General features: G+C 49.8%; 2 protein-coding genes and 2 long non-coding RNA genes across 4 annotated transcripts; 2 read left to right on the forward strand and 2 right to left on the reverse strand.

The window, feature by feature from the left end:
- Positions 1 to 162: 162 nt before the first annotated feature.
- On the forward strand, positions 163 to 6,406 carry LOC132448239 (ankyrin repeat and SOCS box protein 9-like). The gene is made up of 7 exons (XM_060039361.1): positions 163 to 661; positions 2,849 to 2,928; positions 3,193 to 3,300; positions 4,366 to 4,519; positions 4,864 to 4,998; positions 5,784 to 5,975; positions 6,084 to 6,406. The coding sequence occupies exons 1-7, from the start codon at positions 577 to 579 to the stop codon at positions 6,278 to 6,280; spliced, it is 951 nt and encodes a 316-aa protein (XP_059895344.1). The 5' UTR covers positions 163 to 576; the 3' UTR covers positions 6,281 to 6,406.
- Positions 3,388 to 4,456, reverse strand: LOC132448247 (uncharacterized). Its single transcript, XR_009523336.1, has 2 exons — positions 4,326 to 4,456; positions 3,388 to 4,286 (listed from the first exon to the last, which is right to left on the reverse strand). It is a non-coding gene; the product is annotated as an uncharacterized LOC132448247 (long non-coding RNA).
- A 3,396-nt stretch (positions 6,407 to 9,802) lies between the features above and the next one.
- Positions 9,803 to 15,787, reverse strand: LOC132448245 (motile sperm domain-containing protein 2-like). The gene is made up of 5 exons (XM_060039366.1): positions 15,663 to 15,787; positions 15,229 to 15,325; positions 11,973 to 12,093; positions 10,997 to 11,099; positions 9,803 to 10,526 (listed from the first exon to the last, which is right to left on the reverse strand). The coding sequence occupies exons 3-5, from the start codon at positions 12,056 to 12,058 to the stop codon at positions 10,374 to 10,376; spliced, it is 342 nt and encodes a 113-aa protein (XP_059895349.1). The 5' UTR covers positions 12,059 to 12,093; positions 15,229 to 15,325; positions 15,663 to 15,787; the 3' UTR covers positions 9,803 to 10,373.
- Positions 12,014 to 12,384, forward strand: LOC132448248 (uncharacterized). The gene is made up of 2 exons (XR_009523337.1): positions 12,014 to 12,142; positions 12,214 to 12,384. It is a non-coding gene; the product is annotated as an uncharacterized LOC132448248 (long non-coding RNA).
- Positions 15,788 to 16,347: the final 560 nt, after the last annotated feature.

Consider the following 16,347-nt stretch of genomic DNA (forward strand, 5'->3'; position numbering starts at 1 on the left):
ACTCCCTCTCCTCCCCCTCCTCTTCCTCCCCCTCTCCTCTCCTCACTCCCTCCCCTCCCCCTCCCCCTCCCCCTCCTCTTCCTCCCCCTCTCCTCTCCTCACTCCCTCCCCTCCTCCCCCCCCTCCTCTCCCCCCCTGTTCTCTCCCCCGGGCTGCAGGCTCTGTGTGTTCACGGGGCGGGTGTCCCGTTACAGACCTGTAGAACAGGAACCAGCCGCCCTGCAGCGGTCTGACGCCCCAGCCGGCGCACTGAGAGCACTTCCTGGCTGGCAGACCGGGGAAGGAAGTGACATCAGAAGGTCTGCTCCCACCTTCCACTAGCAACACACACAGAGGCACACGCAGACACACAGACACACACAGACGCACACACGTATACAGATACAGACAAATATACCCACAGACACACACATACACACACACACACAGACGTACACAGACACAGACAAACATACACACAGACGCACACGCGGACACACACACACACACACACACACACACACACACACACACACACACACACACACACACACACACACACACCAGAGCGTGTAGGTGGAGGGTCTTGGAGCGGTCATGTCAGAGGGGAGCTGGGACCAGGAACATGGTGCGTTTCAGCGACCTGGACCCGTGGTGTTCTTCTCCAACCCTCTGATGAGTGGTGAGTCCAGTGGCTGGAACGCCTCTTACACGCTCAGGCAGGCACGCACACACACGCACATACACACACGCACATACACACACGCTCATACACACACGCTCATACACGCACACACACAAATATATCTATATATCTATACTATGTCTATGTATATGTGGATATGTATATTACTATGCTTGTGTATTTTCCCGAATTTTGAATTCCTGTCTACCTGTCTGTCTGTTTACCTGTCTGTCTGTCTCCCTGTCTGTATACCTGTCTTTCTGTCTGTCTGTCTACCTGTCTGTCTAATGCACCACTTACTCCAAGTGCCAACACAACAATTATCTCGTTAATATGAAACTAACTACGTAACAATACCTCTCTATAGCCCTGCTATTGCTGTGATATATCTATATTTCTTTATCTTCACATCTCTAGCTCTGTAATATGTTTCTTCTACATCTGCCTCTCTCTGTGAATGAACTCTATTTATCTCAGTGAAAGCCCTCTGTTTATCTGTCTATCTGTAATATGTCTTTATTTAACCCTGTGTCTCTCATTTCTTTGAAAGGTCTATCTCTGTAGTCACTTTCTATATCACTGTAATGCATGTATTACATGTAATAAATGTATTGCATGTAATACAAATAATACATGTATTACATGTTATTCATGCAATACATGTAATAAATGTAATGTATGTGGCGGTGGGTCAATAGAGGGCGCTAGGGCGCCGCCCCACCGTGAAATATTCACTTGAATATATCTGCCAACTAATAATCGAAATAAATAAATAACTATTATCAATACGAAATAAATCAACAAAAATACATAGCGTTTATCCTTGTTTAATTGTGTGATATACTTGTCACCAGTGGCGAAGCTAGACCCTATCGTTTCGTCCTCAAATCTAATATTCAACCTTTTTTTTTTTTACACAAGCAGTGAGAGAATGGATGCTGTACACTAATGAACAGGCACAAATGGGCTAGTGAAATCAAGTGCAACCTTCCTGCAGGAATCTCTAACCTCTGATTGGTGGGTGGGCGTCTCCTGTTTGACAAAACCAAAAAGGCAGCACGAGCACACTTAAAGGCACCCAGTGCAACTTTATGTAAACATTCAATGAAAAATAAACATTCAATTTCCAGTCTTTTTTACACGTAGTAAGTTTCAATAACTCCATACCATTACATATCGACATTCAAGGAGCAAAGATGAGACGTCGTTGTATGGTGAGAACTGATAGAAAATCGTAAACAACAACAATCGCCGGTGGGGAGAAGCCATTTTTCCATTGACTGGAAGCCTGCTTTATTTATTGTAGGTTACAAAAAATAAAGAAAATGGCGGCATTGTTGTTATCGATTTTGTATCAGTTCTCACCACACAACGACGTCTCATCTTTGCTGCTTAAATGTCGGTATGTAATGGTATGGAGTTATTGAAACCTACTACGTGTAAAAAAGACTAGAAATTGAATGTTTATTTTTAAGCCTCGAAAGTTGCACTGGGTGCCTTTAACATAGTTTCTGCTGTTTTGACTGTCAAAAAGGCTTGCTAGTCTTTATCAGAAAATCCACGATTTCCAGCACTGTTATAACATGAGCAGCTAATAATAATAATAATCATTTTAAAACCTTGACATAATCTGTCAGATGACTATTAAATGACAGTTGACCACAAGGCGATTCTATCTATGCCTCCTCTTGAATTGCTTCATGTTTTAGTCTGCAGGGGCTTGTAATGCTGCGTAGCATGATAAGATGCAAGGAGCAGAAAAAGTTGATATGGGTGCTAATTTTCAGTTGAAAAAAAACGCTGGCATTATTTTATCAGCTGAGGGCATGTTCATTGCCATAACAACGTGAGCTAATCAACAAGTACAACATGTCAGAAGTTTTATAAAAATGTTTGGGTCCCTGAAAGTGAGACAACGTAGTTTATTGCTCCCGAAATAGTGGTATGTTTCTCATATTATTAATCTAGTACATGTTGTACCAATGTGTTTCAAAATATATGGTCATTTTTGAGTGAAACTTACAATTCAATTCAAAAAAATGTATGGGGTCTGTCTATTACTGTGCCCCACCAACATTTTTGATCACCAGCCGCCACTCATGCTATCTTGTCTCTGTGATGTCTGACTGGTTTCCATCTTGTCTCTGACTGGTCTCCATCTTGTCTCTGTCCGTCTGTCCCCAGACGGTGCGTCCGACTGGTCTCCGGTCCACGATGCGTCTTTCAACGGCCGTCCCGTCGCTCTGCAGTCGCTGCTCAGCCAGGTGAGGCCGTGACCACACCCCCCGCTACCATGACCCCGCCCCTCCAACGACCCCGCCCCCTCCCGCAACCCCGCCTCCCCCCGCAACCCTGCCCCCTTCCGTGACCCCGCCTCCTCCCGCGAACCCGCCCCCCTCCCACAACTCCACCCCCTCCCATGACCCCACCACCCCTCCCGCGACCCCTCCCCCCATCCCACCCCCTCCCGCGACCCCAGCCCCCTCCTGTGGTGTAGACTGACTCTGACTCTGTGGTGATCTCCTCAGGGGGCGTGTGCTAACCTGGCCACGCTGGACCAGGTGTCGCCCCTCCTGGGGGCGTGTCAGCGGGGCCACGCCCTCTGCGCTCGCCTCCTGATCCAGAACGGAGCTCATGTCAGTAAGATCTGCTCACCATCACCAAACTCACCATTGGTTCCTTGCACGTGTATGGCCGGCCGTTTGGTCCTTTAAGGCGCTTAGCCTCCCTCGGCATATTACCGAGTCTTATCGTGAAAATGTAAATCTCACTACTCATAAAGTCTTAGCATTACAACTTTCATTCTTGCAAGTGAGAATGGACGCAGAGTGAAGCTAGACAATTTAAAGCGCAAACTGCCTGCCATACGTGTTTCTCATGTTTACTGGTCTAACCAGACCCTAGCATACATGTTTACTCTATCAGTGATGTAGTCAAACATGAACCCCATATACTGCAATCAATGGCTGTTCTGGCCTTGTGGACCACATCAATTATTGTTGGATTTAACTACATGGTGGAAGCGATTAGTTGGAGATTAACCCAAAATAATGCCTGCCACACACACACACACACACACACACACACACACACACACACACACACACACACACACACACACACACACACACACACACACACACACACACACACACTCTATCAAGTGTCTTTGTGTACACACATGCATAGTCATGCAAGCTTGCATATTAACTATGAGACAAACCCCACCACTGTTTCTCTCAACATAACACACATGCTCAATCGCATGACCGTTTTGGATCACAGCATAATTTCCATACGCTTCTTGTACTAAATGAGTACAATGGCAACAACCTTGATATTACACTATACCTCCAGGCATGTTTCTTCCCAGATGTCCTATACATAACAGATAATAGACTGTAAGAGTTGATTTATATAGAATGTGACTAAAGCAAAGCTATCCCTGCCGGAAAACCTCAAATAATGATCCAGAAAGTGCCGCGGGAATAAATTAGACAGGCGAATCCACGAGGCAATCGATCGGAAAAAATAAGTTTGTGCAAATGATTCAGATTTAACTGTAACTACGATTCTAGCCACTAGGAGCAGCTCATGAGAAATGTACATAGTGCAGCTTTAACTCCCCGACAGACCGCCCTGACAGACCGCCCTGTCTGACCGCCCTGTCTGACCGCCCTGTCTGACCTGCTGCTCCACAGGTGAACTCTGCCACGCTGGACGGATCAACCCCCCTATCAGAGGCCTGCGCTGGGGGTCACCTGACCTGCGTGTCACTGCTCCTGCAGCACGGGGCCACGCCCCTGGGACCGGGTGGCCACGCCCCCTCCCCCATACACATAGCCGCCGCCAAAGGTCAGAGATCACACATTCCTGCGTTCTGCACGACAACCTAAAATTAAATTGTGTCCTCAAAAGGTAGACTCCCCCCAGGGCTCATATGGGTGCTGATGACTCCTATGGGTGCTGATGACTCCCATGGGTGCTGATGACTCCCATGGGTGCTGATGACTCCCATGGGTGCTGATGACTCCCATGGGTGCTGATGACTCCCATGGGTGCTGATGACTCCCATGGGTGCTGATGACTCCTATGGGTGCTGATGACTCCTATGGGTGCTGCTTACTGCTGTGGGTGCTGATGACTTCTATGGGTGCTGATGACTCCTATGGGTGCTGATGACTGCTCTGTTGGTGCAGGTCACCGGGACTGCGTCTCCGTCCTGGTGGAGCACGGTGCTGACGTAGATCTGCACCGAGACCTCTCAGGCACGCCCCTCTGCGCCGCCGTGGCCAATCTGCACCTGAGTACCGTCAGGAGCCTCCTGCAGCAGGGTGAGGCTCCCCCCCCCCCCCCCCCCCCTGAAGGCTGAATCAGTCAGACAGAATGAGGTGTGATGGTGCGATCCATCTGTATGGTACGCCCACCCTTACAAGTCGTAAGGTGAAAATCTCCCAGCTATCTTGCGGCATTTCATGGAGGCATGCCCCCTTTGGACTCGCTCTACTCTGTCTGCTTTCAGAACAACGAGTGGGAAGGTTGATGTTATGACCAAAAGGGGGCGTGCCTCCGTGAAATGCCGCAAGACAGCTGGGAGATTTCACATCTTACGACTCGTACCGCTGGTCGTACCATACAAATGGAACGCACCATGAGGCTGGATCAGTCAGTCAGACACAGTGTGAGGTGTGAGGCTGGGTCAGTCAGTAGCAGCTTTGTAGACTCAGCTCCGCTCACCCACTGATGGCTGTAAGATGATCCACACAAAGTGAAGGACAGAGATATTTCATTTTTATTGGATGCTGGTGTTGTTTGAATTATCATGATGGGACACTGAGAGACATTTTTACACCCCAACGACATACATCTTCTTCACTCAATCACGATCAAAGTCTATCAAAGATCAATCAACCAACAGATCCCTATCACAGTCAGTGTGGGAAACAGCTGCTTGTGAAACACTTCACAAATAAGTTTAAATATTTAGACACTCCTAAATGGTTTATAAGAGCTACAGAAGAAAAGCTTGATTTAAGCCTCCTCTAAAATAAGGCCAATACCTCTGAATTGATCTTACGTGCCTCACCACTACTGCCCTGCACTCTGCCGTCCCCTTCAGGCGCCAGTGTGAACAGCAGCCTGGACGGTGACTCCCCGCTGCACACGGCGGCCCGTCTGTCCAGCCCGGAGATGGTGTCTGTCCTGATGGAGCACGGGGCCGACTGCTCCGTCAGGAACCCACAGGGAAAACGGCCCGTTGACCTCGCGCCTCCCAATAGCCTGGCGGAGAGGATGCTGGGAAAATCAAGAGGTATCCATAGTAACATCTAAACGGCGCTGCTCCGCCTCCTCCATCCCCCAACCCAATCAAATAACCCAAGAATAACAACAACTTCTACTCCCACTTGGTGTCTGCCAGGAGTGCCGTGTCTAAAGCAGTTATGTCGGCTAAGCATCAGGAGGTTCCTGGACAAGGAGAGAATGGGTGCTATTTGTGGACTAGACATACCAGTAGAGTTGCGAGACTATCTTCTGTACCGGACAGCCCCCCCCCGGTCCTCCGCAGAGTGTGAGTCTGTCTGGCACTCAGCCGGCTCTCTCAGCGTCACCCGTTGATGGAGTTCTGCGTGTGGCCACTAGGGGGCGAACTTGAGTCGCTGTAAACAGCCTGATTGTTTGTGGCTATAACGGTAGCAATATTTTTTCACAATTGTAATAAACTTCTGTGTGGACAAAACGTTATTTCATGTTTTATATAAAAATAAAAATAAATCTTTATTACCATCGCTGTGGTCACGTATGGAAGATGTTTTATTAAGCTTTTTTTTTACGAGAGTAACGTAGATGTGAATGCATTTGAAATGTATTCACCATCACACCTCATCAGCCCGGTTTATCTCAACGTCAACACGTTTAAGCGTCTTAGAGTACCATATTAAGCGCTATATTTATTATTATTATTAACACACAAGAACACATCGCGCTGGACCTCGCATCTGAGTCTCCTAAAACAGACACTGATCCTCTCGGCCACATCTGTCTGTGCAAATCGACAGGAAGTCGCCGTCAATAGAAGCATCGACGTGGAACTCGGTATTTTTAGCCGCAGTTTGTTTTCGAACTTAAAGCGCTCACTAAGCAAAGCCCTCCGGACCGCTTTAGAGCGATCGTTTACACACGAAGACAAACACAAACACACACATGCAGACAAACACACACACACACACACGCACTCGCGCAGTCAAACACACGCACACACACGAACACGCACACACACACACACACACACACACACACACACACAGAATGATCATTGAACAATTTGACTAAATATTATGGGACGTGTTTATCTGCGTCCGCAGGCCCGTGTTGCTGCAGGGTCTTCTTGTTTGGTGTCATGGCTGAAGGGTCAGAGATTAGCCATTTCGGAGATCAGCCAGGGGTCACTGTAGCGAGGCCCCTGGAGCTCAACCAGGGGGCCCCTCTGCCGGTCTGGCCCTCAGCCCTCCTCTGGTCCATGTTGAAGTGATGTTTTGGTCCACTTCATTTTGGCCCTTTCGTCCTTTATTAGTTCAATGAATAATTTAAAAACCACAGTCTGCTGTCGCTCATTTGAAGCAAAAACAGAAATGTTTTGTATCCTATAATTAACAAAGGGTTTATCGATGTGTGGTCTAGTGTGTGTTTGGATGTGAATGTGTATGCAAGCATTCATATGTTTGTGTGTAGGCGGATATAGGCATACATATTTCTACGTATGTTTGTGTATGTGTGTGTGTATGCATGTGTGTGTGTGTGTGTGTGTGTGTGTGTGTGTGTGTGTGTGTGTGTGTGTGTGTGTGTGTGTGTGTGTGTGTGTGTGTGTGTGTGTGTGTGTGTGTGTGCTTGTATGTATGCATGTAGTACATCCGTGCTATTTACATCATACCCAGCTCTACATGTGTAGCCTTCAGCCAGCGCTCTGTGACCTTTGACCTCTCGGGGTCTGACTCCTACGTGCTCCGTCTCCTCCTCGTGTTCATCAGCGAGGAGGAGCAGGAAGTGAGAAGGAGCAGGAAGTGAGGAGGGGCAGGAAGTGAGGATGAGCAGGAAGTGAGGAGATGGCTTCAGGAGTGACGGACTCCGAGCAGCCAATCAGCAGAGAGGGGCTGAGAGACTGCAGAGTGACCCTCCTCTCAATCACACACCAGCCCAGTGGGATGCGCTCTGTCCCACTGGGAACTGGTCTGTCCCAGTGAGAACCCGTCTGTCCCAGTAGGACCCTTTCTGTCCCAGTAGGACCCGTTCTGTCCCAGTAGGACCCGTTCTGTCCCAGTCTCCTTACGTCGTTTTCTCGTTCATCTGTTCTACCAAGAGTCACTTCTCACAGAGGTGACGTCGAAGGACAGTGACAGGAACCACTGATCGCTGATCGCTGATCAGTGAATACTGAACACAGCCCGCGAGGCTTCCCCCCCTCCCCTGCAGGGTCCGAGCCCCCCCCCCCCCCCCCAGGCCGCCCCTGTCCCCTCATAAACGGGCCGTTCTCCAAACGGCAGCAGTGATCCAGAGGGTGGTCCTCAGAGACAGAACCCCCCCCCCCCCCCCCCACACCTGCCATCTTGTTACCTCAATACTCATTAACTGGCCATCGATCCTCCGCTCCCCCTGTTCCACCTGAAGAGACCTAAATCACTCGGCGCTCACCCCAGCACCCCGGGAGGCCGCCTCAACCCCCCCCCCCCCCCCCCCGCCGCTGTCCCATCTTCGTTTTATATCCTCTTTGGCCGACGGCTGTTTAATGTGCGATCGATGGGCTGGAGGACTTCCTGTCTCGGTGAAGCGGCTCGGACCGCCGGGATTAACAACGTCCCGGAGAACCAGAGGAGGAGACGACGCCCACGGAAGCTTCTGGAGACGCGGCTTTTCAAACATCTTTGAAGAACAGCGTTCTTTCGAGCGCCGACGGCCTTATGAGCGCTCCTCTCCGGCCTCATGCAGGCTGGAGTGGTTATGGAGCAACGTCTGCTCTGTGATTGGCTGTTGCCCGGCTCCTGTCCATCGCAGCGGCTTAGTCACCTGTCCACAAAGCTTTTAAATTCGCTCTCTGGAGATTCAGCCACTCCATTTACCTTCCCGCTCCCTACCTCCCCCTCGCCTCCCCCCATCCACTTCTAAACACACGAGCACTTAAACCACCGAACACCACAAACGTGTCTTGCTGTTGCCGGTACGAACGACTACAAAAAAGAAAAAAAAAAACGGGTGAAAATGCATTATAATAGTCATCTTATCGCATGGTAAAAAAAAGACAAATAATAAAGTGTACATTTTGACCCGCCGATTTCCAGTTCTAAAAAAGAAAACAAGTGAATAAATACTTTATTTACATTAGCCTCTCCTGTGGAAACCACTCAGCGTAAAGGACCCCCCCCCCACCACAACCAGCACCTCCCCCCCGCCCACCACCACCTCCTAAACCTCACCACACCCACCCTCCACACCACCCACCACTAGCAGCCACTCTTCATCTATAGTCGTGCATGTGTTAGCTGCGTGTGTGTGTGTGTGTGTGTGTGTGTGTGTGTGTGTGTGTGTGTGTGTGTGTGTGTGTGTGTGTGTGTGTGTGTGTGTGTGTGTGTGTGTTGTAGTATGCGTCGGGATCGCAAGCGGGATCTTGTTATAGATATCCGGCCTTGCCACCGAGCAGGGAGGCTGCCGCCTCGCTCCCCTCGCCCGCCGGTTAATTGCGAGTGTATTTTTAGTTGGGCCGGCGGCGGGGTAATTAAAACAAATAAGGGCAGATAGCAGAGACGGATCCTCCGTGGCGCCCGGGCATTAGTGAGGTGGGAAGTTTAGCGCGGTCACACACACACACACAAACAGACACACGAGGATACACGCGCACACACAAGCATCAACACAACCGCTTCCGGACACACGCCTTAACACTCTGAGATGTTTTCAATTAGGAAGCTGTAGTCGGGTGGAGGAGGCGGCGGTGTTGATGGAGCCGAGGAGACGCGCTCGGCTTCAGTGCTACTCGCTGGTTCCTCATTCCGTCTTTGATCGGAGCGCATGAATAAACGCGAACATGATGCAAGCACGCGGGGAACGTGAGCAATGTTGTCGAGAAGAGAGAGGAGATGCACGGAGAGATAAAAAATCACATTATTTTATTATAGATATGTATCCCTATTTAAAATACAATAATGTACAGTATGACCGCATAATAAAATGACTACATATTTTTTCTTCTGAGCTTTTTCAGTTTTTTTTTTTGCTAACAATAGACTCTTTGAAACTTCCGGACCATTCCTTTATAAAAACCGAACTTCTACTGATCCCGTGTCACAGTGCAGGGCGACCGTCTCTTCACCCGGAACCGGTCTCACCCTCAGGGTCCCGCTGACGCCACTGATACAGAATGTTGCTGTGTTTCCTGTCTGCCGACACACGCCCTCCTCCCCCTTTGCCATGACAACGGCATCAGAGAGAGAGAGGGAGAGGGAGAGGGAGAGGGAGAGGGAGAGAGCAAGGGAGCAGGAGAGAGAGAGAGGGACAGACAGACAGAGGGCGACCGAGAGAGGGGGACACAGTGGTCCAGCTCTAGTCTGGTCTGGTCCGTCTCTCTCCCGCTGATCTCTCCAGGCCCCCCAATAGGGACCCCCACTGTAGGGTCCCGGGTCGGGGGGGTGCGGTGCGGGGGTCCCGGGTCGGGGGGGGGGGGTCAGGAGCCCTGTTCCGGGGGCCCATCCCGGTACAGCACCTGGACGATGAGGGCCAGCAGCAGCACCATCAGCCCCAGCAGGACCTTCTGCACCCACAGGCAGGAGTCCAGCTTCTGCTCCAGACGCGCGTTGGACGCCATCACCCGCATCAGCTGGAGAGGGGACGGGGGGACGGATGGACAAGGTTAGGGGGTCTGTAGTGTCCGGACAAAGACCTCTTCTTCTACTGCATTTACACAGCTTTTATCTAACCAGTGGCCGCTCAAAGCGCTTTACAATGCTGCATAACATTCACTCATTCATTCACCTATTCATGCAAACATTCACACACCGACGGCGGTGTCAGCCACGCAGGGCGACAGCCAGCTCGTCAGGAGCAGTGAGGGTGAGGCGTCTCGCTCAGGGACACCTCGACACCTTGACGTCACCCAGAGAGCAGCCCAGAAAGTACATCTCCCGCTTACAGCGCAGGATTGAACAGCTTTAAACGTAATCATATATAAATACGTATCATCATAATGTTGACTTTTTAAAACGCGTGTTGAGGACTCACATCCACCCTTCACTGCGCCAGAGCCGCCCAGGCCCCGCCCACGTCCCCCGCCCTCCAATCAGAACTCACCGTGGTGCTCAGGTCCTGCTGCCCATTGGCTCCCGTCTCCAGGGGGCCGTCCCCCGGGGGGCTCAGCGGCGGCTTAGCGCTCTCCATGACGTGACAGCGTAATCTAGGAGAGAGGAGGGGGTCTCGTGAGAGGAGGGGGGGTGAAGGCCGATTAGCAGACACCGCCCGGTGTTAAGGGGTCACCCCCCCCCCCGGAGTAGGTCCGGGAGAACGACGAATCAGAGGCAAGCTTCATGGTCAGAGTCATCAGCACATTGGTGGACAGAACACAGGAAGGAGGGGCAGCGGTCAGTTGGGGGGGGCTGACCCCCCAGCTGAAAGACCTCGGGGCTGAGGTCTGCTGTTCGACCTGCAGACATCCTGGAGCGAGACGGCTAAGAGGGCCTCCTTCATGCTGGTGCTTTGGATAGAAGGGTCAGCACCCAATCGGGAGTAAGGGTTCAGTACCCGGTAAGGAGCTGGGTTCAGTACCCGGTAAGGAGCTGGGTTCAGTACCCGGTAAGGAGCTGGGTTCAGTACCCGGTAAGGAGCTGGGTTCAGTACCCGGTAAGGAGCTGGGTTCAGTACCCGGTAAGGAGCTGGGTTCAGTACCCGGTAAGGAGCTGGGTTCAGTACCCGGTAAGGACCTGGGTTCTGTACCCGGTAAGGTGTTGGGTTCAGTACCCGGTAAGGAGCTGGGTTCAGTACCCGGTAAGGAGCTGGGTTCAGTACCCGGTAAGGACCTGGGTTCTGTACCCGGTAAGGTGCTGGGTTCAGTACCCGGTAAGGAGCTGGGTTCAGTACCCGGTAAGGAGCTGGGTTCAGTACCCGGTAAGGAGCTGGGTTCAGTACCCGGTAAGAAGCTGGGTTCAGTACCCGGTAAGGAGCTGGGTTCTTTAAGTAGCTGGGTTCAGTACCCGGTAGGTAGCTGGGTTCTTTTCCCTTTAAGGAGCGCTGAAGGGTTTCTGTACCCAGTGAGGAATACCCGGTTCTGTACCTGTGCTCCACGATGTTCGCTCTGGGGACCTCCTTCCAGAACTGGGCGAGGTCTTGGGTTCCGTTATTTTCCATCTCTGCCGCCATGACCAGGAAGCGATCCTGAAGAGAGGCCGTGTAGCCTGCAGCAAACACACAACACAACCGGTCAACACACACACAACACAACAGGTCAACACAGACACACAACAAAACAGGTCAACACACACACAACAGGTCAACACACACACACAACACAACAGGTCAACACACACACACACACAACACTCAGCAGGACAACACACAACACAACAGGTCAACGAACACACAATACACAGTAGGTAAACTTTTTGGCCTGTACACAACTGACTAAACTACACACACACACACCAGGTAAACAGATTAGCCTGCAGCAAAAACACAACACACACACACACACACACACACACACACACACACACACACACACACACACACACACACACACACACACACACACACACACACACACAACACACCAGCTAAACAGTGTAGCCTGCTGCAAACACACAACACACACACAACACACAGGAAAACAGAATCCCTTGGACACCAACAGCCTTATCTATGGAACTAATATTTCAATGTAATAATGTGCACTTTCCACTGTACATGCGTAATTAAGTATTTATTCTGTAGTGAAGGACGTCCTAGCCTCATTCATTGTGTAACCCCCAGGGGTGTACATGTATGCCCTTATGGCATGACATTGTAATCACTGTGATTTTTTTATTTTATTGTATTTTATTTTATGTATGCATCTATTGCTGGGTACTTTATATACTTTATTTTATTACTGCAATTTTTATATTCCATGGGCTGCTGTAACAAGTGAATTTATCATGTATGGGGTGAGATAAAGTTCTTATCTTATCTACATTCCTGGGGCCGTATTCACAAAGGATTTTAGGGCTAAAAGTAGGTCCTAACTGGCGAATTTAGGAGTAACTCCTAAAAATAATGGGCGTGTCACTCTTAAATTTAGGACTCCTAACTTTTTTCACTAAGAGCAATTCACAAAGTATTTTAGGCCTAAAAGTAGCACCTAAGTCTAGGAGAGCTTAAAAGTCCTCAAGAGGACTCCTAACTCAGTAAGACCTATTCACAAAGAATCGTAAATGCCTGCGAGACGAAATGTTAGGGTATTAAACTTGTTGTGGAGTTAATCGCAATGCAATAACATCCCCGACTAACAGGAATAATCTGATTAGTCCCGAAATAAAATGTTTGGCCACACTACGTTATTTAGCAACAGGGGAAATGCAACTTTGCAATGCCGACGATTTAAAAATATCGCAACCATCAGTCAGCCGTGCCATAAACTTTCCTTTGGACATTCAACAATTACACAGGATCAAAGCCAACTTCATGGCAATTGCAGGTATGCCCGGTGTGGTCGGTGCTATTGACGGGACGCACATAAAAATAATTGCGCCATCAAAAGACGAGGACGTGTTCGTCAATAGGACGAAAGTGCATTCCATCAACACGCAGGTTGTTTTTGATGCAAATTTTAACATAGCCTACTGGATGTTGTTGCAAAGTGGCCTGGATCTTCAGCTACCCATGATTCGCGCATTTTAATGGAGAGCGGTCTGAGACAGCTATTTTGAGATGTACCAGTTGGGTGTCACTTGCTGGGAGACAGTGACTATCCATGCAAGACGTGGCTCTAGACACCCTACCTCAATCCACAACCGGGAGCACAGTTAAAGTATAACATGTAAGTGATTACGCATATTACGCTTAGTCCTACGTGTAAAACACATCGTATGGCTCTTTGACGCCTTTTATTTGTTGAATCCATATTTATTATTGTTTACTGATTTCTTCCATATATGCTAGAGCACACAAACATACACGAAATGTTGTGGAGAGAGGAATTGGGCAGATGAAACGTCGGTTCATGTCCTCCACGGCGAAATAAGCACAGTCATTACTGTATGTGCCATTCTACACAACCTCTGCAAGCGGAGGAACATTCCACAGCCAGACGATGGTGATGATGATGATGATGATGATGATGGCGATCAACATGACAATGAATTTGGCCGTGTGAACCGAGTGGACTGGCATTTAGGGATCACTTTGAAAACACATTTTAGGTAAACACCTTGGCACAAATCAGTCAACACTGTAGTTCATAACATTTATTTTCTTTTAAATTGTACGTATTTTTATTGTTTGCTTTCTCTCTCTGAACGTGCAGGCTACAACGTCATTATCGTGGTCTGCACAAAATTGTCATCATGCGATGTATTCTGCTAACTGCACTATAACTACTTAATAGGAATTCATTTCTAGCCTAGGCTATTTCCTTGTTTTTCGGTGATTCAGTGGGCTCGTCTGAACAACCAATCACCGAACTGACTGCTTCTAAACTCGTGCATGAGAATTTACGTAATCCATAGCAACGGGCGCGTCACTCTTAGTTCACTCTTTGTGATTTATCCTTAGTAAGAGTAGGTCTCAGCGCTTTGTGAATAACTTTTAAGAAAAACTCCTACGTAAAATGTTTTAGCGCGAGTTAGGAGCACTCCTAGCGGTAAGATAAAATGCTTGTGAATACGGCCCCTGGAGTTTATTCGATTAATAAAAGGTGCTTTGTGGACCTTGATCTTAAACATTGACTTTGAAAGCAGCTCTGGACCGTAAGCCCTCGACTGAACAGAAACAAAGGCTCCTGCTGTTGGTTAAACGCTTCGGGGCGAAGCGAGAGGTCGTGAGGCCCAGAGACAGCAGGCCGGGCTCAGTCTCAGCCCACAGCATCCGGAGCACTCACTAAAGGTCACTCTCCAAAAGAGTGAAGTGAACGGAAAAAAAGTAGAGTTGAAGGAAAACGTTCCCACTCAGGTCCTCAAAGCTCAGCAGTTAAAGTAACGCCGGTCACCCCCCCCCCCCCCCCCTCACTGTGTTCCCCTCGTGACCCCCCACCCCGGCCAACGTCCCCGCTGAAAGGACTCCTTCATTTCACAAATCCTATTTTATCCCTTCTGAAATATTAATATTAAAAAACGACCTGCACGGCCACTTTGGGCAAGGTAACAAACCACTCAGGTGTGTGTGTGTGTGTGTGTGTGTGTGTGTGTGTGTGTGTGTGTGTGTGTGCGTGTGTCGGTATTTGTTTGTGTGTGTGGGTAGGTGTTTGTTTGTGTAGGTATTTGTTTGTGTGTGTGTGTGTGTAGTGTTTGTTTGTGTGCGTGCGTGTGCATGCAGGTGTGCGTGTGTGTGCGAGGTACCTCCATGTAGAGACACCAGGATCTCCACCGAGGCGCCCGCCTCACAGCTGCTTGCTGCTGGGCTTCACGCGGTACTTCTCCGGGGCGTGGTCCGCACCTGTGGAGGTCAGGACCGGCTATCAGAGACCAGTCCAAATACACACGCACAGACTTGCACACCCACACACATAAAAATGTACTTGCACACAAGTGAACATGCACAGACACACACACACACACACACACACACACACACACAGATATGTCCATGCGTGCACGTGCAGTATCACCAGCGCACACACAAACACAAATAAACAAGCAAAACGCACATACCTACACACACAGAAGGACACTACAACGCATGCAAATGCACACACACACAGACAGACACGCACACCATGCACGCACAAACACACAGAGACACTTTCACGCACACACCACACACACACACACACCTTGAAGGCCACTTGGTCTTGGTCACGTTGAAGAGGATAATGAGGCATTTCTTCTCCGTGTCCTTGGAGCCGAAGCTGAGCTCTTCTGCCGGGCTGCAGGAGAGACGGAAGATAAGAGCAGGAACCAACGGCGACTCTGACGCTGTTGGGTTCCTGTCTGGCAACGCCGATCTGGACGCAGATAACAGTAAACAGGCCAACGTCCGGGCGCGCCACGCGTCTGTTCTCAGACCGACCGCGGGCCGACTGAAGCCAGCTGAGGAACGGCGCCGCTGCTCTCTGAAGAGGCTGTGTGGAGGCTGACGGCCTGCTGGGCTCAGATGAAGAGCGGCGGCCTGTGCTCTGCCACCTCCACCATGCACAGGGCCGGCGCCTGACCGCGACACATCAGCTAATCACCTGCCGCCCACAACGTCCCCGCGGTCAGGGCTACCGGCTCGCTGCCCGGCACACCCTCCGCCCCCAGAGTGTGTGTGTATACAGCGCGAGGACACACACACGCACGCACGCACGCACACGTCATTCAATCAAACGACATGAGTCTGTTGATGTTGCTCTCCAAAACCACTTCAAAGCTGTGATCTAAGCTAATAAAAGGAGAAAAGGGAGACGAAAACCTTAAACCCAACTAGGGTGCCGACCAATTACCCCGTATTGCACCCCAACGCACATTGGAAGTTAAAGA

The sequence above is a fragment of the Gadus macrocephalus genome, chromosome 20 (assembly GCF_031168955.1).
Source record: "Gadus macrocephalus chromosome 20, ASM3116895v1".
Lineage (NCBI taxonomy): Eukaryota > Metazoa > Chordata > Actinopteri > Gadiformes > Gadidae > Gadus > Gadus macrocephalus.